The sequence below is a fragment of the Mustela erminea genome, chromosome 4 (assembly GCF_009829155.1).
Source record: "Mustela erminea isolate mMusErm1 chromosome 4, mMusErm1.Pri, whole genome shotgun sequence".
NCBI lineage: Eukaryota > Metazoa > Chordata > Mammalia > Carnivora > Mustelidae > Mustela > Mustela erminea.
The window spans coordinates 29488398-29512258 of record NC_045617.1 but is presented as its reverse complement, the minus strand read 5'-3'; the positions used below and the strand labels follow the sequence as shown (position 1 = coordinate 29512258).

The 23861-nt window shown below is 33.2% G+C and overlaps 1 protein-coding gene across 4 annotated transcripts in view; it reads left to right on the top strand.

The window, feature by feature from the left end:
• Nucleotides 1-23861, top strand: part of GRIK2 (glutamate ionotropic receptor kainate type subunit 2) — a 653190-nt gene that overhangs the window by 523560 nt on the left and 105769 nt on the right. For all 4 annotated transcript variants that reach the window (XM_032338955.1, XM_032338957.1, XM_032338958.1 and 1 more), the window contains one exon: nt 1460-1677. In XM_032338955.1, the coding sequence (XP_032194846.1) occupies nt 1460-1677 (218 nt within the window). The remainder of the gene's footprint in view (nt 1-1459; nt 1678-23861) is intronic.

Below are 23861 nucleotides of genomic sequence, written 5' to 3'. Positions count from 1 at the left end.
AGCTGCTGCTGACCATCTTGGGAGAATTTTAGTATTTCAGTGTTCGAGTGTGTGTCTGACAGGGCCTAGGAGCAACCACATCAGAAAGGTACTTTTCTGTTTTGTTTTGTTTTTTGTTTTTTCTTCCTCACAGAGTGGTAGGCAAGAGTCTGGAGCTGGAGTTGGCTGTCATGTCCAAGTCTGTCTGCTTTTTAAGATTTTGTCTGTTTGTTTGAAATTACAAGAGTAAGATGAACTGCAGTATAAGGTGGACTGTTTTGATATATTTCAGTTCTGATACCACTTCTCTTCAATGCTAACATGAATGATTGGTTGTAGTTTTCCTTCTGTCTAAACATGTGTTATGGTATTGCATCAGTGATTATGTTGAAGATGCGACTACAAAACAAATCATACAAAGCAGTCCGTCTTTGCTTCATTCCATTTTACTCAAACCCTATTCAAAATTAAGTAATTGGTAGCCAATGTTTTCTTGATTACAGATTCAAAATGATTAAAAGTGTATAGCAATATATTACATAAATCCATAAATTTTGTATACTTTCCTTATAAAAAAAATCACACATGCTGATGTGGATTGATTTCAACATTTAGACTACAAATAGTGTGTTTAATGTAAACAATGTGGTAAAACCATAAGACTTGATTTTAAAATTGTTAGGATTTTATTTTATAATATAAAGTAATTAAAATTAATAATAATCAAAAGTAAAATAGAACTCTCAGATCCCATGCTTTTATTAATACCATGAGCAGGCAACTCCAGCCATGTTGTAATATATTTATGAAATACTTAATACTTTAACAAAAATAAGTTTGTGACAATTTAACTGTTTATTCTTATTCTGATTCTTCTCATTGAGGCTAACTATAGTGATGGGAGACATTTGTTTATACAAAAGGAAATAATTTACTACCTTATTTTAAAACAAACTTGGACCAAAACCCCATATCTCAAGGAATGTAGGTAATTGAAATGCGTTTTTGTAAACATAACTTTTTAAAATGGCAAGATAAATAAAATTTATGAGCTTTCATGCGCAAGACAAGTGAAACTTTACATAAAGCTTGTTAAGAAATGGATTTGAACATATGTTAAATCATTTCTTCTAAAACTGAAGTAACTAACAGAAATATGAAAAAGTATACAAGTAGTTTATAAACTAGAGAGATTATTTTCTCCCTTCCAGTGTTATTTTTATAAACGTTATTACAAATTAGTTTGTATTGTCTCAGTCTCCTGCCACTATACTTTAAGTGTCCTAAGAGACTGTTTATTATCTGAAAGCAGCCTCTGCTCTCCCAGTGGTTGTTGCTTGCTTACTAAAGCACTATGTGAACCTGTGATTTAAGCTTTTACTACACAGTGATTCCATTCTGCCACTGTGACCAAAAGTATCTGACTGCTGATCGAATTCTCTGTATTCGTTTCACCTCTCCCTACCCCGATCTCTGTTAGGTTCTGAGCTCATGCCCAAAGCGCTCTCCACCAGGATAGTGGGAGGCATTTGGTGGTTTTTCACACTTATCATCATTTCTTCGTATACTGCTAACTTAGCCGCCTTTCTGACAGTGGAGCGCATGGAATCCCCTATTGACTCTGCTGATGATTTAGCTAAACAAACCAAGATAGAGTACGGTGCGGTGGAGGACGGTGCAACCATGACTTTTTTCAAGGTATGTCTTTCTGATTGTCTACACTTTATGTATTAAAATGACAGAGTGAAAAGAAACCTTTCTCTCTTAATGAATGCGTGTAGCAATACTGTTATTTGTGCCGAATAATCAATAATGTGTACTTTGGGACATAGAGAGGTATACAGCTAAATATATGGTTATCAAGGCAAAACTTTTCAATACTTAAAAAAGGAATTCAGTCCTTTCAAGGAGTTTTTGCTTTATAAGGATTTCCTTTTGGTTCAAAGGAAAATCTGTCCACAGTAACATGTTTTTCTCTCAATAAGGTTTTATCTTTGACTATATATATATATATATATATATATATATATATATATATATAAAATATATTAACATAGAATTAATATGATGTGTATATTAATGTAGTGTATTAGTTATATATTAATATATTTACCAATATATGTATATTAAGTACTAGTAGATTCAAACTTCATGAGGCTTAGCTATTCCAGAAGAAAAGAATGATTATATGCAAGAGTATTTCTCATACATACATTTCTTTCTGTTAAGGTGAGACACGTTTTACTTGTCCGGAAGCCTGTGGAAAAGAAGGAAAATAAATAATAGAAACAAGCAGAAGTAATTCTTGTTTCCCATATATTCATCTGCCTAATATTCTGTAAGGCACAGAGTCTGAAAATGGGCTCTGCCCCTGAACTGATGGTTATCAATGATTTCCAGAGGGACAGCCCTGTGGGATGCTTAAATGGACAGTGTCCTTTATCAAATTCCAGGCATATAGAGTGCCTTCCCCTCCTTTCTATTATTTCCTTTTTCTTACTCCAGCTGGTCTCACTGGCCCAAAGTAGTTTAAATGGGGAGATTCCACTTCAGGGAGTCAGTCTTACTTCATAAGTCTTTTTATATTTTACCAAGTCTTTTTAAGTTCTTTGTAGGTTGGGCAAAAATTATAAGCATTGGTATTTTCCTTCACTGTTCATATAAGGGATTGGCCATTTAAGTATGTCGAAGTGGTACAGTTTTTTTTTTTAAATAATTGACTCAAGCTATAAAATAAATTCTTTCATCAAACATTCATCAAGTACCTATTGAATACCAGAAATGGCACTACATGTTGGTATTCTAGAGCAAAGAACATCTATTTCTCACTTTCAAGAAGATTATAGTTTAGTTGGACACAAGGAGGACTAAATCAACCATCATGGAACTGGGTTTTATGTGACTTAAAACAGCAAATTTGCCAAATAATTATGTAGTTTTCATTATACAAATTCCTACTAATCTAAATCAGATTTTATTTTGGAGTTCTGGAGGACACTGAATATCCAAAGAATGAGATAGATTGAGTGTTTAATCAAATCTATGTAATTCTTAACATTTAATTATTTTCAAAGTGAATTTCTCATATGACTAGATGAAAATTTGAATATGTATTTTACATTTAACTGCAAAATCATTATTATTTAATCACATTTATTGAATAACCTAATATGAGCACAGTATTATGATCAGTATAATGCTATTTGACTATATTAATTGGAATTCATCAATTTTTCTCTGATTGGATATTCAGAATTGATTGAGATAGCTTTCCTTATATAACTTTTTTTTTTTTAAAGAAATCAGCTGTTGAAAATGCTAATACACATTGTCACTATCAATAAACTTGTAAGGGGTGAATATATGATGCATTAAAATTATTACAGCTTCTAAGACTTTGGAAGAAGAGTTTGTCAAATAACACAAAGTGCCTAAAACCAGTGAGTTTTAGTGAGTATTTCTGTTTCAGAAATACATCAGAAAAAAAAAAATACCAAAAACATCAGAGTTTTCATTTCATTTTTATTTTCCAGAAGCCTCAAATATCTTGTTTTGAAGCCCTTTTATTCTATGAGCTAGGTTTATCTCTGGAAAATCACTTTGAAAAAAATTCTTTTTTTCTTAGCTTTAGGTTTATTTTCTCCCTTTTTTGTCTTTTCAAGCTTTTCAATTTTCTCCTCTTTCTTTTTAAATTTTTTAAATTTTAATTTCTTTAGTCCAATTACTCTTCAGTGTTAGCGTCATTTTCCCCTACTTTCACTTCTCCTTGCTATTGACTTCTCTTTTCCCTCTTTCATCTCTTGTTTTCGCTCTCACAGGCAGGGTTACCTCTAGCACCAAGAGGAAATTGACATAGAAGCATTTTCTGTTTCCAACAGCGCAGACTTTCTGTAGAATTAAGGCCTTCTGAAATCTACACAGTCACAATAAAAACCACACAGTGTTAATCACTAAGTTGACAATTACCTTATGTTGATAACTTGACCAACCACATACTGAATTCTTACTATTGAAATCAGAAAAAAGAGATTTTAAAAATCACTAGCTGTTGATTTTTCTTTACTTGTTTAAGTATACCCTTAAATGATACTAATTTCAACTTCATGTTTTAGTTTATTAAATTCTACACTTATACCAGCCATGGGCATAAAATTTTTAAAAAAATATTCCCTAGCAATCTGGAATTGAAGTAATTGCGTGCTCATTTCACAACTCTGCAATGAACCAGGGAGTAGTCTGTGTATTCTATTTACATTTGATACCATTCTTTTATCTCTTAATTAACGGCAATGCATGCAAACACTCTAGGAAGAACCCTTAAGGCATTGATTTCTAAAGGAATTTCCATCTTGTTTTTACAAATTTAACAAGACCCTGCTGTTAGTTAATTGTTCTGGAATGCTCAAGTTCCAGAAAATTATTTTAAAGAATGGTATAGTTTTATAGTTACTACAAGCAAGAAGAGCTGGCTCAAGATACCTGGTCTAAAAGGGGTAAGTAAGTCCTCAGTATTGCAAAAACTGAGAGTCATGTGATTCTACAGCTTAAATAATTATTTTTCCAAAGAACATGCTTGACTTTGCTTATTGAGCTTATGTGTATATTATCTTCCAGAAGAGTTCTTTCTTCTTTTCTTTTATATCCATTACACTCCACATACATTCTTCCCAAGGATGAATGTAAAACCGTTACTGGTAAAATAACTCAAGCAGATGGGTAGTTCTTCAGTGTTATTCCATGTAAACAATAGAAAACTGTATGACATCACCAGGACATGCTTAATCATATTTAAATGATAAACTAACCGAAGGCCCAGGGATTTTATTGAAACACAATAAAGGAGTTGTCAAAGCTTCCTTCTTAGAATCTGGGAACGTGGGTGGAGTACAACTGAAATCTTGCCCAGGGCTAAACACTCTACAGGATGTTATCAAGCAACAAGCACATTCTTTTCTCCCTGAAGTATAAAGATTAAAAGAATGAATACATATAGAGTACATGTTCAAAAATAACTCAGCTAGAGCCTGTAGATGTGATGACTTCTTTTGAGAATCCCTGGATTTTCAAAGTGAGTCATGTGTTTTACAAAATGATGGTGAATCACTTATATTTCTCTGTAACCCATGATTCACATTTTCCAATTTTTACAAATTCTCTGACTTTGATCAACTGAAGTCTCTGGCTTGTTGCATGTACTAATACAGTCTGTCCTTCCGAAAAAGGTCATATAAAGGAGATACATGTTTTCTTTCATGGTTATTATTTAAAAGCTCTGCCACATATTAAAAGTACATTTGAATAGTATCAAATATCTAAAGTAAATCCCTCAATACTTCTAAAAACATAGGCTATGATTTAGAATAGTTTCTACCAATGAAAGAAAAACTGTAGAATTGGAAAAACTGGAGCTTACTTCCTGGTTTCACCGCTTATTGGCTGTGTTTTGATAAAATACTGTTCCTTGTAAACCACGACTCCTCATCTCTAAATTAGAATGACTAACAGGACCATTCTTACAGTATTCTTTGAATATTAAATGAAAGCTCTACATGATATGCTAACCACCTAGTTAAAGCTTGACAGATGTTATATATTAGCATTACTAAAATACATGGCTAATTAAAAATTTTCAGAATTTAGGATGATTTTAAACATAATGAAGTCAATTATATTTCTATGACCCACAGTAGGATCAATCATTTCAAAAAGAGATCACATCATATTTATCTAATTGAAATTGCTTCAGTCTTCTAATTATTGTTCTCATGAAGAAGATGTAATTTCATAAGTGAAATAAAAAAAACTATTGGAAGCTCTTTTCTAGACTGCGTATTTTTGAAATGGTATATTGAGGTACAACTAGCAATTCTTTGTGGAGTTTATTGCAAATCGTAGATAAAGGAAACTATAAAAATGTTTAATTAAAAAATGTTTATCCTTAATTCTTTTTGTTTATCCTAATTTTAACATTTTTTTTAACCCAATGATCAAGATGTTCTACATTAGCCAGTGTTGCCATACATCTGATGTTCTTAATTACATCATATGCATGTTTATTTGTAAGATACCAAGTTTTTATTCCAGAAACACTTACTGATCATCTCTTATGTGGTAAATATTGTGTTAAATCTTAGACATATATCCTACATCTCCAGGCACCTCCTGATACCTGTCCATTCTATTTCCTACATATCTACTTCTTCACTACTGTTCTGGTTCAGAAGACTAGTATCATCTCTGACCAGTATCTTGTAGAACCACTTAACTCCCCCCGCCGCCGCCCCACTCCAGTTTTCTTCCTGTTGTTCTCTCTAGTGCTACCAGAGTGACTTAAAGTCCTCCAAAAATTACCTTCTCCCCTTTGCTTTAGGATATAAACCTAGCTCCTCAGTGTATTTACAAGATACCTCATGGGTGGACGACTTCGTATTTCATAGGCACTCTCACACTTGAAACTATAGCTGAACTGTTGAGTTTTAAGCTCCAGGTTGTGCCACAAATACATGATGCATCTGCTTCTCCAGTGCCTGCTATGCATTTTATTTATTTATTTATTTTTTTACACTTGTCCCTTTCTATCAACCTTATTGGTTATATTCTCTTTATTCCTTAAGCCCTAATTTATACTTCATTTAACCCAGCCAAATTTTCATGATCCTTCCTATACCCAAATCTACCAGGTTCTGGTAAGGTAATTCTCCTTTCTATTTTCTGAGTACTTTTTACTTCAGTTCTCATTAAATCTTCAACCTAAGCTGTCTGCGTGGTTTCTATTTCTACACTACCCGGCATAGCAGCAGGGCAGGAACTGACTCTGTATCCCTCACATTGGGATCTCCTGTTCCCTGCACAGACTTTGCATATGGTTTGGGCTTTATTAGTTACTGAGTGCTACAGAAATGTTGCTTAAAAGGCAATGAAAAACTTGGTGGCATGTAACATCAAACTTTATTTAGCTTACAAGTCCGTAGTCCTATTTCTAGGAACTTGGAAGCCCAGAGATTTGGTACATTTTGAACAGAATTATGAAAGGTATAACCAAGGGATTTGTAGTATCAACAATAAAAGTCATAGCTAAAGGTTTCATGGTATAACCATCATTACATAGAAGAGCTCCGTGCATTAGTCATTTTGGCTCATGAACATGTCCTCAACTGTTTGATCATATTAAATTTCTAAAATGTTTGGTTTAAGCCATTGGGGCAGATATAACTATCATGTGTTCTTTATGATCTGCTACTTATTCTGAGTTTATCAGTTCATTGGTCTTCTAAAATTAAATTATTTTATACCAGCATGACCGTGCTTTTGCCAATACAATTTCTGCTAAACATTTGTGACCTTTAAATATATCCAATTGAGTCCACTTATAATCTAAAGACATTGCTCCAACTTTTTTAGAGGTCTTAACACATCAAGCAACATACTTAATTTGTTCTTTAATTACAGACTGGCACCACGTTCAAACAATCTGGAGAACTTTTACTGGCTTGAGACACTGAAGATTAGGAACACTTAAAAGTACCCAATGATGCAAATTCTAAGTCTGCTGTATCACCTCTAAGTACTGTTTACAAAGAACCCAGTTCTTTTAAATTATTTCTTTCCCTCTCTTCTTCTCTTCATTGTTCTTATGATTGTTTATACTCCATATCTTTCTTGTGCTACCTTATTATCCTATGTAGCTAAAAGTAACTAGCTGATACCTTGAATATTTTGTCACTTTGTCTAGACTTTCTTTGGCCAAGTCAAGAGATAATTAGTGCATTTCAATCTTCCAACTTATTCTAAGGCACACTTTAAGAATATTATTTCCTCCTATATTCACAGATTCCCATTTTCCACTAATCATTTCGTTGCAATCTACCATGTGACCCTACATCAGTGTTACATGTTTAGGTTCTCTTTATGGCAGAAACTCACTTCTTTTACCAGTTCGGTCCAGTTGTCCCTTGGCACAATGACTATTGCATTCATTGATGGAAAACCTATGACAAAGGGTTTTAGATAGAACGTGTGATTATCTTCAAAAGTTTGCTAATCTGCAGAGAACTAAAAAGGTTTTTTGTTTTCGTTTTTTTTTCAAAATGTGTAGCCCTCTGTGGCATTTCCTTTGAACTTTAGGTTAAATGTCAGTTTATTTGGAAATGTAAGTTATAGTGTTAGGAATGCAAGCAAGTGGATTAATCCATCTGGAGGGAAAATTTTATCTTTTGGTACTCAGCCACAGAGAGGGTTTTGTTTTGTTTTTCTTTGTGCATAGTCTCCCTCTTTGGGAGAACTCAAAGTACATTCTAAATGCCAGCTCATTAATCTTTACTGCAACCCCTGAGGAAGGTGGGAAGCAATTATCATTATGCTCATTTAACAGATGAGGAAACTGGGCCATAGAGAGGTTAAGTGACTTATTAATTATGAAAGCAATAACCAAGGGACTCGTAGTATCAACAATAAAAGTAATAGCTAAAGATATCATGGCATAACATCATTACTCAGAAGAGCTAAATGCATTAGTCATTTTGGTTCATCCACATGACCTCAACTGTTTGATCATATTAAATTTCTAAAACACTTGCATTAAGCCATTGGGGCAGATATAGCTGTCACATGTTCTTTATAATCTGCTACTTATTCTGAGCTTATCAGTTCAATGGTCTTCTAAAATTAAATTATGCTAGGGTGACAGTATAGGTTTTTAAGCCTGAATTGCTTGTGTGGCTTGCCTGTAATGATTTTTTGAAAGCTTGAGTGATTTTTGCTTCTTAAATGCCAAAAGAACATAAGTAATTTTCGAGCTGAGAGATAGAATGCAAAAAAAATTGGCAGTTTACAGCATATACTTTATAAATGGATTTAGAAACATATACCATTCATTAGACTTTCTCATATTTTTCTTTATTTGCACAAACCATAATTTATATTTGTTGTTTTTAGTTGTGAAAATATATTTGCTGTGAAGAGTTTTACACATTGGAGAAGTAAATTTTCAAAATGACATCTATAGTTACTTTACACATTGAAAACCGGTTTTCCAAAAGGAGTGTTTAGTTTCCTCTTGCTATATTGGCGATAAAATATTCTGAAAGTCCATATATGTATGCATAAAATTGAACTATTAGTTTACGAAGATGAGAAAAATAATCTGAAATGACTTGAAAGGACTTTATTTTTTATTGAGATATAATTGGCATCAACTTATGTAAATTTAAGGGGTACATGTTGATTTGATAAATTTATGTATTGCAATGTGATTATCACTATAGCATTGCTGACCCTTCCATCACATCACATAATTATCATTTCCTTTTTGTAGTGATAACAATTAAAATCTAGTCTCTTAGTAACTTTAAAGTTTATAGTACAGTATTGCTGACTATATTCACGATGCTGAACTTTAGATCTCCAGAACTTATTCTTTAAATGCCTTTCGTATTCTATGTAACAAATTCCCAGTTAAGTATGATCATCACAAAGAAAGTGTTGAATAACTATTTATCTGCACATGGATAGTAATTGGGTATGTCTTTCATGGTGTATCCAATTTATTGTTGTACATTGTCTAATCATTTTCCACCACATATCCAGCAGGGATTCTTTGACAATATAATAATTAGAAATTCATTATGCTACTACCTCAGTAAGTACAGGGATTCTTTCTTAATTATTTGCTTGTATACGGGTTGATGTCTAACTTGCCACACACTTTTGCTTTCAAGTCATTTTTTTTCTTTTTTAAATTTGGGGTCATTTTATGCTTAGTAGTGACACTGCCTTTTTCTCCTCAATAATTTAGATCTCAAATTTCAGCTTTGGGTCTTACCTGGGAGATATTGTCTCTGAGCCTAAAAACCAGTTTAAAATGGAGTATTAATATGAGCATATGTATACTGGCATACAAATTTTGTGACTAAAATTTTTTATTTGCCGATAGGTTGTACCTCCCTATGTTTGCAACTTAAATTCTAGACCATAGCCCAGCACAAGTAGTGATACTATTTTATCAGGATCCCCAGTTAAATCCCTGCTTCAACTTATGCACTAGTCTTTTTTCCATCAAAATGGTAGATGTAGGTGTGCTATAACCAGTGGGACTGGATGGCATGGGTGCTACATGGGAATATGGTCTTGTCTGTAATAGGCAATCACATTATTCTCACAAGCAAGAAGACAGCCTCGGTTTTTACATCAGTTTTTCTTTTTCGAGGGATGGAGCAATTATGTTTTCCTGTTCGGGTATATCATTCACGAAGTTTTAAAAATCCTTAAAATATCCATACATTTAAATCAGTCATCTCAACTTGTCTGCCCATTAGAACATTAGAATCATTTGGGGACTTTTAGAGAATACTGAGGCCCAGGCTCCTCTCCAGGCTAAATAATTAAAAATATCTTCAAATAACTTGCTTGCAAGTTACCAATTAAGTAATAATTCAGTGATTATGTAGAATCAATAGAAACTTTATTGTGAATTTTTTATTTCGTGTTTCAAGTTTGTGTATAATCTGGTTTATTATTTTGTTTTTGTTTTTTTTTGTGTGTGTGTGTGCTTAAGTAAATAAAACAAAACCTGAAATCTTTATGTGATTGAACACCAGTGTATCTGGGCAGTCAGTTTAAATTAGTGATTAATACTGTTACTATAATTTTCATCTGTCCAAATTAATGTTTTCTTCGTTTTTAATTAAGCAACTTTTCTCGAAATCTGAAAGAAATATCTCAGCAAAGATTTTTGTAGCTTTTTCTCTTTTTTTTTTCTCTTTTTCTCCCAAATATTTTTTTTGCTTCATTAATGATTTTAAGATATTGGTTGTTGGTAATGGATTAATGTTGACATCAAGTTAAGTAGCAATATTTTATTTAATAAAATAAAGTTGATATTTTAAAACTATTATTGTATTTTATTAGTATCTAATATTAGTCTTGAAATGAATATTTAAAATTATTCTTTATAATACATTTAATTTATTGGCATAGTATGTGGGTTATTTTCACCCAAGGAGATTGTCTCCCTCTGCCCATTCTCATCTAACACACAATTTATTATATGTAAGGCCCGATCCTATGTTTATTACAGGGATTTGCATAAGGCCTACAGGAAACCAACACCGTTTTACTATGTTCCCATTGCAAGAAATAAAATGGTGCCTTTGAGTAAAGCTGCTTCATCAGTCACTAGTTTAGCATGCCAAGTTACAGCTATCAATGGTGAAGCAGCAGATGTGAAGGCTAGTTGGCATCAAAGCATATGAGTCGAAGACTTTCCTCTGGGAAAGAAAGTGCTTCATTACACTTTATCTATACTAAGAACATTGGTTCTATCAAGCTGTCTGAAAATTAGACGATGATGGGTTTTATTACCTTAGCTCTGCCAGAGTGAATTCAATAGTTAAAGAGTAAGCGATAACACCATTTTGGGAATTATAAGAAGTGATTAGAGTTTCAAAGTATTTAAAGTTGGAAAGAGCAGCAACTTTTACCTTAGCTTCTCTAAAAAGTCTGAGGGACAAAAGTTTAATCCCTCTCTAATGTTCAATATGTACCAGTGAAGCTTTGGGGGACTTTAATAAAAGAAAGAACTTTTGTGTTTGGCTGAACTGTAGAATCTGAAAAACAATGTTTTAATTGCCTTGAAAGGCAAGTGCATAAGGCTGTTGTCATTCCAGGATGCGCTGTGATTCTGTCTCTCTTTGCCTTCCCTCCTCCACTCTGTGCAGGGACCACCCTTGCTGTTTGTCAAGTCGGCATGGCAGCTCAAACACCAGGTTGCACCTCATCAATCTTAGGAGAGAGGGCCCCACAGGGAGTGAGAAAACTCGAAAAGTCAGTTAATACAGCAATGTTGAGTTGGCATGTCAAGTACTGGATAATGGATAATAGTTGTCACTATAAGAGTTTATAGCCACTGGTTAGGCAACAATTTGAAGGGGATTTGAGAAAGGCATATTTTTGGACATAAAAATATAGGCTTAGATAAATATAAAAATTGTTACTTCAAACTTCAGATGTTAATTTCTCAGATAAAAATAATTAAAATGAAAATTTCTCTTCTCCTATAGAAATTATAACATAAAAGCATCATTTGGTATTTCTAAAACCCAGTTTCTCTGCTTTGTAAAGTCTTTGAGAAAAGTATATTAATTGGAATTGTGGCTAAGAAGTATCTATTAATCATGCTTATTGGGTTTTTTTTTTTTGGGTAGGGGGAATCCAACTTTAGAGTATCGATAAAAACATATTCTCTTTCTAGGTTGTCAGTTAATTACAGATTGAATACTTTGGAACTTGTACTTAATCCAGAATATCCTTGGCAGTTAATGTTGATTTTTCATGCACCGTGATGTCTTTTGTGGGGGAAAGCTATTTTTTGTTGTTGTTGCAAATGCACTTTAAACTAATTAGTGTCTTCGGTCAGCTGAACATTCTTCTGTTAATTTGTTTTCCTACTTCTTTTCCAAAAGTGCTAATGGCAATAATACCACTCTGCTCTTTGATATTAAGAGCTGATTAAAGACATCATATGGTCATTGACTTGGTTCTTCCATTATACCATAAAACAAAATGAAGTATACTATTACTTACTGCTGCTGCCATCTCTGATGTTCAAACTTTCAATTAAAGGCAAAACAGAACAGTTTTTCCACCTTGCAGCAAGCAAAATATAGGGTCATCAGCCCTTCTAATAGTCAAAGACCTCATTACTTCATCCCACATAGTCACAAGTAACAAACATAACTCATAAAGCATTCTTTCTTTTTTCTACCTTTACCCTACTGTGACAGAGATTGGAAAAAGGACAAAATAAACTTTAGAGCTTATTCATAGATGTTGATAAACTGAATGCAAACTGAATATAATATTCAAAAATATTCCTTTTAAAAATATGACTAGAGTGCTGTGACTTGTGTGAGACTGATGAATCACAGATCTGTACCCCTGAAACAAATAATACATTATATGTTAATAAAGAATAACTAGATTAAATATTAATGCAAATGTCTTAGTCATAAAGAAGTCCTATTCTGAAATAATTCAGGCTCTTTATGCTGATGTTATTGACTGAAGCAGTTGCTAAATGTCTAGTGCATACTAGTGAGCACTTTCATTGACCTCCTGTATTCAGAGAAATTCCTTAACAGTTTCATAAGTAAAGAAATTTCCAGATGAGTGAATGTGTCTACATGTGTATCCATGTACATGAGTGAGTGTGTCCTATAGGAAAAAGATATGTTACCTTAATTGGAATTAAATTATGAATGATTACATAATTTATCTTTCTTATACCCAGTTTCCATATTAAATCTGTTTTAGTGGAAGAATAGTTCAGGGTTGGCAATAAATTGTAATTTATTTTTCCTGACAGCATTTGAATAATACTTTTGATTATTATTAGCCTATTGTATATACCATAACACTAGTGGAGTTCAGTGAAAAGATTTGATTATCTCTAAAAGTAGGTGTTTCCTTTATTAAATATTGTAATTACAGCTAATTAGAGGTTACACAATAAATTAGTTTGCTTTGTAGGTCCCTTGACTGTTTTCAGAACAAAATGAGTTTATGTTTCATTTTAATTTAGTACAAAAACAATTAAATAAAGACCAAATAATTAGAAAGGAGAATTAATAATGGTTATAAAGCTTGTTGAGTCAATACAATGCAGCTTTACAAAATGTTTAAAAGCGTAAGCTAGGTTGTGTCGTGAAATCATACGTCTGTCACTCACTGGGGATTTATTTAACCTCTCCAGACTTTTTATAGGTAAACTGTGGTGTGATCTTATGTCTTATAAATTGTTCACATAAAGCACTAAACATGTGATAAACTCCCAGTATGTACTTACTGCTATCCTTGTTTTAAGGACCTTAATAGTTGAATCGTTAAATTCTGTACCAGGTGAAACCATTTCCCTCACTATGAATGCTTGCATTCCTGGAAATACATCTAGTTTACCTATGGTCAATGCCAAAATCCTATGGTCAAAAACCTATGGTCAACTGCATTTATGATTGATTTGTGATTTGATCCTTACTGTAGATTTTTAAAAAAAAATTCTAGATTACTCTCTTTTACTGCTGAAAAGATAAAATGTATTGTGAATCAAGTCACACCTATTTATTATGCATCATCTTTTAATTAATATCTTTTTATTAATGGACTTTCTATTAACACGTGAGATTTACTTTGACAAACAATTCATGCTCAGAATTAATGCCTAAAAGAAGAGAAACTCCCATTTTAAATTGTTCTTCCTTTCCATAAATATTAACCATTGTAATTTTAGCAAGTTTCTTTTTCTCCACCAGGGTGGCTCAGTCATTAAGCTTCTGCCTTCTGCTCAGGTCATGACCCCAGTGTTTTGAGATGGAGCCCTGAATGGGGCTCCCTGCTCAGTGGGAAGCCTGCTTCTTCCTCTCGCATTCCCCCTGCTTGTGTTCCCTCTTTTTCTGTGTCTCTCTCTGTCAAATAAATGAGTAAAATCTTAAAAAAAAAAAATGCATATACTCATGCGGACTATAGAATTTTAGGAAAACAAAGAAAAAAATGCCAAAGTCTAACCTGCAAAGGTAAATCTTAATATCCTGCAACAAAAGTCTCCAGTATTTTCTCTATGGCTATATATATTTTTAAAAGATTATTTATTTATTTGAGAGAGAGAGAGAGCAGGAGCAAGCAGTGATGGAGCAGGGGGGGAGTCAGACGGAGAGGGAAAGCAAGACCCTCTGCTGCCTGGGGAGCCCATCACAGGGCTTGATCTCACAACCCTGAGATCATGGCCCAAGTCTAAATTAAGAGTTGGTTGTTTAACCAGCTGTGCCACTGAGGTGCCCCTCTCTCTGGCTATAGTTTTATCTCATTGATTTTTTCTTTCTTGTTTCAGTGTTAAAGACTTCAATCCTCTTTATAGTTTTACAAATATCATATTTTCATTGAACACAGGTACTGATGCTTTTTTCAGGAGTATGCTTTACAGATTCATTATCAGTAAAATAAGATTATAAGAATGTTCTTATGATACTTTCAGAAATAATTTTTTTTCTTGAGATAAAGTCTACAACAGAAAGCCTTTTGCTAATTTCCAAACCCATTCACCTAGTCGCTGCAAACTTTCAAAGTATGTTTATATATAAACTCACACATATAGCAAAGAAATAACTTATAACTTAAATATTTAAGATATCAATTGAGATATTCGTTTTTAGTGTTCATTGCATTAAAATATCAAAAATTTAATGTTTTAAAATATTTAATTTAATGGATGTTTTTAATCAAACCTTGAAGAATAATTAGTAGAGAGATGATATTAAGGTTATCTGTTTAGGTTTCCTAATACAATCTTGTCTTTAAGTGAAAAAGAAAAAAATCTGGTATTAAAAATATATAGGAGTAGCCATGAACCTTTTTCAGTTAAGCTATATTGGTATAGATTTTGAAGAATGCTTATAGAAATATCTTTCTTTAACTACATTAGTTGCAGTTTAGCTTTGCCATGTCTATAAATGAGAAAGAACATTTGCATGGATGTACTCTCATTAAGAATTTGCATTGAATGTTTTGGGGTTGGAATTCAGTTTCTCAGTTATACTGGGATGCCCAGGACCTACACTGGTATCAGGGAAATTTATGTTAGTTAGTTAAGTATTCTTATATAGATGTTTTTGTTATGTTAGTTAGTTTAAGTATTCTTATATAGATGTTTTTGTTATATCGGCCTTCTCTCCAACACTGGAAGAAAATAACCGAGCCTAACTCTAAGAAGTAGAATTTAGTGGAGGGAATTGGGTATCCATATTGTCAAAGTGGAAGGAAGTGACTAAGATGGCCATGACCAAGGAATAATCATGTTTAAAAACAACCATTTTTAGTTCTACCTGATACCTTTAGGAAGATGTTTCATAAAGGATTCCCCAATTTGATGATGACAATGATGATGATGATATTGAAGATGTTGATGTTCATGACCCAGACCGCCCGGGAATCCAGGGAAAACTCGAGAGCTATTTATGTCTGTGAATTACAAACAATAGAGATTACTTTAAGAAAACCAGCAAAATTTATTCACAAGGAATCAAATAAGTTAGCATTAGCAAGAGGATAACTTCCAAAGTCAGAAAGACATCTTTATTTGAAGGTGTCTGAAAACTAATTTGATGGCAACAGGAATCCTGAGATCATGGGATGTAACCTTTGTCGTAATGAAGAAACTCGTGCATGAGAATCAAGTCTGCTAGGTCACTTTCAGAGCTGCTTTCTCTCTGGGGTCCAATCATTGCAAGTTGCCACTTCCATTTACTTAACCCTGATGCTGTAACATGCATAATTCTTAGAGTAACACTCTTACAGCGAGAAGAACAAAATTAATAATAATGGTAGCTAAACTCTTCCTATATCTTTCTATGTGTATTGTCAGTAGACATGCAATAGCTATCTTACTGTCCTTCTTCCTTATCCTTATTAGCAATGGTTTCTTTCCAAATATTAGGCCTAATTTATTGTCCCTGCTTTATCTTGAAAATAAGGTTGTAGTGATTTGCCGTGACTACCTCAAGAAACACTTGAGCATTTTGCTTATACTTCTTTCTTTGATTTGGGAATACTTTTAACAGTGTCAAGATCAGAGGCTTGCTACAAAACTCTTCAAAGAAATATTACTCTCAGGGTGCCTGGGTGGTGCAGTGGGTTAAACCTCTGCCTTGGGCCCAGGCCATGGTCTCAGGGTCCTGAGATCGATCCCTGCATTGGGCTCTCTGCTCAGAAGGGAGCCTGCTTCTCCTTCTCTCTCTGCCTGACTCTCTGCCTCCTTGTTATCTCTCTCTCTCTCTTTCTCTATCAAAAATAATAATAATAAAATAAAAAGAAATATCACTCTCTCAGGCTAAGACATAAGACTGGAGTTCTGTTTTGTTATGGCTTTTATAAAGTGTGCATGGCTGTTAAATACATAGAATGTGGCTAGTGCAACTGAGGAACAATTTTTTTTTTTTTAAGCGAAGTATAATTGACACATAATGTAGTAGTTTCATATGTACGACATAGTGATTAGATTTGTGTATGCATAATGCTGTGGTCAACACAAGTCCAGCTACCCCCGTCACCATACAATGCTATTACAGCACCATTGACTATACTCCCTATGCTGTACCTTTATCTCCATTATTTATTCTATCTGAAACTAGAACAAAATTTTAAATTTTATTTAATTAATTTAATTGAAAATTTGAACTTGAGGCAGTGTGGACATATTCCCATTAAACATGAAATTATGTATTCATTTTAAATTTTTTATCATGTTAAATGTTGTATTGTAGAGCATGTGATCAGTGCCTGTGTCATTTTTAGTAGGATTCATAAACTAATCAGTGATTGCAGTTGCAATGTAATGACCCAGTTCAAGTGATTTCTTCTGTGTACAGATGTAACATTGTAATGTGTTTAGCAGTTTATGCACTGACCTAAGTTACAGTAATACCTATGTAAGCCATAACTGGCAATTAATCTGAAATATAGGGGCGCCTGAGTGGCTCAGTTGTTAAGCATCTGCCTTCAGCTCAGGTTATGATCCCAGGGTCCTGGGATTGAGCCCCGTGTCAGGCTCCCCAGTCAGTAGGAAGTTTGCTTCTCTCTCATCCTCTGCCCCTTCTCCTGCTTAAGTGTGCTTGCTCTCTCTCTCTTTCTCTCAAATAAATAAATAAATAAAAATCTTTTAAAGATTATATAAATTGAAATATATCCTATTATTTTAAACAAAATATAATTAAATTATTTTTCTAATTTAAAAAGTACATATGGGCAAATTTTCAAATTTAAAATGAAAGTATACTGTTGAAGCAGAATTGAGTAGAAGTGGAAAAGCTAGTAATATAACTGGAACAGTAAAGAATAAGAGTCTAGATGAGAATGTGTTACAGAGTTCACCATAAAAAGCAATTGCAACTTGCTCAGGCAAAGTTGAAAAGCTGTTTATTGCATAAACAGATTTTTAACAATAATAAAGTTGTTATCAGGAAATGTTCTCAGAAAATATGTAGTGAATTTGATAAATGGTTTCTCTTGACCATAAAAGAGTCAATGAAATTAGTTGCCTGAAATCAGAGCCAACTCTTCCAAGAATTTTAAAATGATTTTTAAAGGATCTGAGCTTGTACCTTTGGACTGCTTTTGAACAACATGGATTTTTAAACACAGAAAAAAAGTAGATGAGAAGATGGTAAATGATATTATTTCAACTGTGGAAATACTAGAAAATTAAGAAGGAAAGATTAAAAGGAATATTGTGCAATAAGTAAAAGATCTTTAGTTAAACCAGCAAACAATTGCCTGTAGTATACAAGAGCTTTCTAACAATAGTAAATATTAGTTGATTTAAATTTTTAAAAATTGCAAGCACTTTTTTGTAGATGTAGATGAATTATGCGATGTAAGGACACTGTTTAATTACTACTTTGGGTACATTTTTTCTGAAAAAACTTCCAAATTTAGGAAGACATGTTGAGTTTCAAACTGAAAAAAAGAACTAGTAGTATAGGTATTTTTGAAAATTTTATGGTTATCAAAGAAGAATTTCAGCTAAAAATAAGAAATTTAGTTTCTTTCACAATGATTGATACACCAGCTATGTTAGGTAAAACAACCCTGATTTATTAGAATTTTAAAATAAGAGTGATGCTTTCCTTATGCTTTTTGATATTAAAATTATTTGTGCTTGGTTTTGAAGCAGACTCTATGAAAAGTGTTATGGCACAGTTGATAGTATGTTTTAGCATACATGTGTAGATGCTATGACTCATTGCAGTTTATAGAACTGTTGAAAGAAATACAACAATTTTGCAACTTAGTGATGACTGCAGTTTTTTGGCTAATGTTTTTTGAGTCAAGGAAGTCATACAAACATGTACGAACCATTAACTTTAACTTAAATTGTCATAAAATTAAAGAAATGATTGTCAGATTTTCAATAATCAAAGATTAAGAAAATGGCAGTGTGTTTTATTTTTTCACTAATATCTCACATTACAAAAACACACCAAAATTACCAACCTGTTTCACCTTGAGTTTCCACCTGTTTTATCAAATCTTATAGTCTCACATCACATTGAGACTAAAAAAATGTTTCCAAATTTCTTCTCTGCTGATGGTGATAAGTTATTTACAGAAATATGTTTTTCCCTTTGAGTTATCAAGATGATACTTTTTTCAAAATTAATTGATCCTACTTTGACAGTTCTAGGTTTTTCTCACTCTTAAGTGAGAAGAATTTGATGGAGATTTGATGTTGACCACCAACCAGCTGAATAAATCTCTGTATCCATTACAGCTTGAAAGCAGGATTGCATGCATAATTTGTAGCCCAATTCTCAGTATCCAAAGGTTTTTTTGTTTTGTTTTGTTCTTTCTTTCTTTTTCTTACAACGTTCTTATGACCTTACCCAAGACAGAATGGATGTTCTTTTACTGCCAGGATCTCTAGTTTTCTGATGCTCTGAACAGAGAAGTAGCTCTGCTTTCCATTTTTCTTATCTCCCCAACATTTCTAGGGCAAATGCGGACAGTTCTATCGTGTCTATCACACACCCCAATCTCCCCCACCCTTATCTTCTACAGATAATCTCCTCTTACACTGCTTGCCAGTTTCTTTCTAGCACCTGTAGCTCCTAAATTAACACACAAGTCCAGACAGTAGTGAGAACTAGGAAACACTCGACCTGTCTCAAATTAGTATCTACAAAGGCATAGAATGGCAGCTAAGTTTACTGGACAAAGAGAATTTAAAAGGAGCATAGTGTACAGGTGGAACCCAGTGTGCCTATGTCCTTTCAACCCAGCAGGAGCATTTTATTCTAGCAAGAGTGGGTCACTGATTTTATTTTATGTTTAATACAGTTGAAACATCATTATAGTTAAAAGAAATCTCTCAGACTCCAGCCGTAAGATGTCTATCTGTGTTAATTTTCCATGTTGTGAAGAGTCATCTTTCGGGGTATTTTACCATATTAATATATTGTACTGTGATGTTACTAGAGAAATCATTCAGTGCAGTTATTCAAATGCTTTTTAAAACTGGGAAATCCATCTTTATTTACTTTTAAATGTTATATTCGGTATATACATGAAACTGCCTTCTAAACTATAGTCATTATAACCCTTGAACTGTGAAGGAAATTTCCTACATCTCCTATCTGATGTTCTTTAATATGATGGATATAAGATATTTAAAAGTTTTGAATATATGACTCATATTATGGCTAACAATGCTGTCATATATACTTGAAAGTTGCTGAAAGTGGAGATCTTATATGTTCTTACCACACTTTTGAGATATATGTGTATGTGTATACATATATACATACATATACACACACATACAGAATTTTAAAATAAGAGTGATGCTTTCCTATATATATAAAATCTACTATGAATATTTATGTACATGTTTTTGAGTGGACATAGGTTTTCATATTTCTTGGGTAGATACCTAGAAATGGAATTGCTGGATCATACAATAATGTTACATTTGACAAACCGAGGAATTCCTAGACAGATTTCCAAATGGCTGCACATTTTTATATTACCAGCAGCAGCGTATAGAGGATTCTAATCTCTTTACATCCTCACAAATACTTTTTATCTTTTTGATTATAACCATTTTATTGAGAATGAAGTGGTGTCTCACTGTGGTTTTGATTTGCATTTCTCTGATACTAATGATACTGAGCACTTTTTATGTGCTCATTGACCATCTGTATATCTTTGGAGAAATATCTAGTCATATTTTTTGCTCAATTTTAAATTGAGTTATCTTTTTATTGAATTTAAAGAGTTCTTTACACTTTTTAGATACAAATCCCTCAAAAGAAATATGATTTACAAATATTTTTATTCTTGGGTTGTCTTTTGTCTATCTTGCTTATGTTCACTGATGCGCAAAAGTTTTTAATTTTGATGAATTCTGATTTGTATGTCTTTTCTTTAGTTGCTTGTGATATGAGTATTATATCCAACAAGACTTATCCTAATCTAAGGTCTTAAAGATTGCTACTATATTTTCATCTGAGAGCTTTATAATTTTAGCTCATACACTTAAGTCTATGACCCACTCTGAGTTAATTCTTGTGTATGATGTGAGGAACAGGGACAACTTTACTCCTTTGCACGTCAACACCCAGGTGTCTCAGCATCATTTGTTAAAAAGATTATCCTTCCCAGGCATCTAGGTGGCTTAGATGGTTAAGCATCTACTTTCGGCTCAGGTCATGAACCCAAGGTCTGGGATTGAGTTCTGCATTGGGCTTCCTGCTCAGCAGGGGGCCAGCTTCTCCCTCTGCCTCGCTCTTCTTTCTGTCTCTCATGAATAAGTAAAATCTTTAAAAAAAAAAGTCTATCCTTCCCCCATTGAATTGTTCTGACACTCTTATGAAAAGCCAAATATCCATAAATGTAATGGTTTATATTTGGAATGTTAAGTCTATTCCATTGATCTATATTTCGAAATTAAGAGTGTGAGCCTAGTGTTTTGTTTGTTTGTTTGTTTTCCTTTTCAAGATTGTCTTGACTACTTGCACTTCTTGTATTTCCATATGCATTTAAGGATAACTGGTCAATTTCTGCAAAAAGCCCGGTGGAATAATAATAGAGATTGCGTTGAATTCGTGTATCTATTTGGGAAGTATAGTTATCCTAATGATGTTAAGTCTTCTGGTCCTTGACATGGAATGTTCTTCCATTTATTTAGATCCTTAAATGTCTTTGAGCAATGTATTGAAGCTTTATTATATAAATCTTGTGCTTCTTTTAAAAATGTATTTTTCTGTATTTTCTTTTTAATGCTATCATAAATAGAATTGCTTTTAGAATTTTATTTTCTGTTCATTGCGAGTTTCCAGAAATAGAATTGATTTTTGTATACTGATCATATATACTGCAACTTGCCTAAACTCATTTATTTCTTCTAATATTTTTTTACTAGACCGCTTTGAAATTTCTATATATTAGATTATGTCACCAAAAAAGAGAGAGAGTTTTAATTCTTTCTTTCCAATCTGAATGCCCTTTATTTTTTTCTTGGTTTATTGTCCTGGCAATATAAAAAAAAAAAAAAATCCAGTATAATGTTGATTAGAATTGACAAGAGGATACATTTTTGTCTTGTTTCTGATCTTAGGGAGAAAGCATTCAGGTTTTCATTATTATTGTATTATTAGGTTTAGATTTTTTTTAATAGTTGTTCCATATCAGAATGAAGACAATCTATGATGGTTAATTTTATGGGTCATCTTGACTGGGACACAGAGTGCCAAGATATTTGGTTGCGTATTATTTCTGGGTGTGTCTGTGAATGTGTTTCTGGAAGAGATTAATATATGAACTAGGGGATTGGGGAAGCAATTGCCTTCCCCAGGGTGGGTGGGTGCAGTCCTATCTGATGGGAGCCCAAATAGAACAAAAAGGCCGAGAAAGGTTGAATTATCTCTGTCTGGGTATTTGAGATAAGACATCAGTCTTTTGCTCTTAGACTAGAATTAACACTATCAGTTTACCTTGTTCTCAGACCTTCCGACTCATACTGAACTATACCAGTATACCATTGGCTTTCCTGGTTCTCCATCTTGCAGATGGCAGATCATGGGAGTTCTCAGCATCCATAACCATGTGTGCCTGTACATACACACACACATGCGCGCGCACATGTATTTCCTATTTTTTGAATGTTTTTTATCTTGAGGAAGAGCTGGATTTGTCAATATGCTTCTTCTGAGTCTTTGAGATGGTCGTGTTGCTTTTCTCCTTTATTCTATTGATACGATGAACAACATCAATTGGTTTTTGTATTTTAAAACAATCTTATATTCCTGGATAAATGCCAAAGGCTGGGAAAGAATTAGAAAATTTTAAAGAAGTGATGCCCAAATAGATTTTTAGATTGACAGAATGAACAGGGATTTGACAGGACTGAAGGGAGTTTATGGAAGAAGATAAGCATATTACTAAATCCACTCCATTTTAACTTTTTGTTTAGACCCTAACTCCTCCAACAAGATATTTTGAGGGTGTGGATGTTCTAGTCATCTGATTTTCCTGAGTACATATGGAACCAATGACATATCACAGGTTCTCAAGAAACTACCAGTCTATAAATGAGTCAATGAATGAGAGATTGACATGAGTGATTTACAACTAATATTCATTCACTGAGTCAGATAGGCAAGTGAAATAGTAAAAAAAATTCAAGAGATTAATTCAATACCCAATCCATTGAATAAATCTTCTGTTATATGGGTTTGTTTGGTATTTATAGAAGAAAAGCATATAGAAGTACTGGATTGATATTTTAATAGAACATTATACCACTTTTATTCTTTCATCAACTTATATCACAAGGGATGGGACAATGTTTGCCTATGTGAGCTCTCCTACTGACTTTGTATTTTACAAATTTTTTGAGGAAGGAATGTGAGACTGTGGGTTGAGGAATAGATACAGAGAATTTGACCCTGTTATTATTAAAATGTATTGTCATGATAGAAAGTAATGTTATAATCAATATATATGCAAGATAAACTGTTAGAAACCATGAAAATTGAGTAAGTCCACTTTTTTAAAAATAAAAATTTACACAATCTTCATGGGTAGAACATGACTTTCTTTCAAGGTGAGTTACAACAGATATACAAGATTTGGAAATGTGGAGATGAGGGGAACACTGTCCTGAGAGTAAGGTAAGAGGAAAATAGAGCACATGTCGTCAGGAATGCATGGTTCAGTTTGGATTAAGTGTTGAATTTGGGAGGAACAGTAAGAGTTACAGTTGGGTGGTTTTAGGTAAGGGGAGTGATTTTCAAACTTCTTAGATCTGTGAAACCCTTTCTTTAAAAGGTGTCTAAATATAA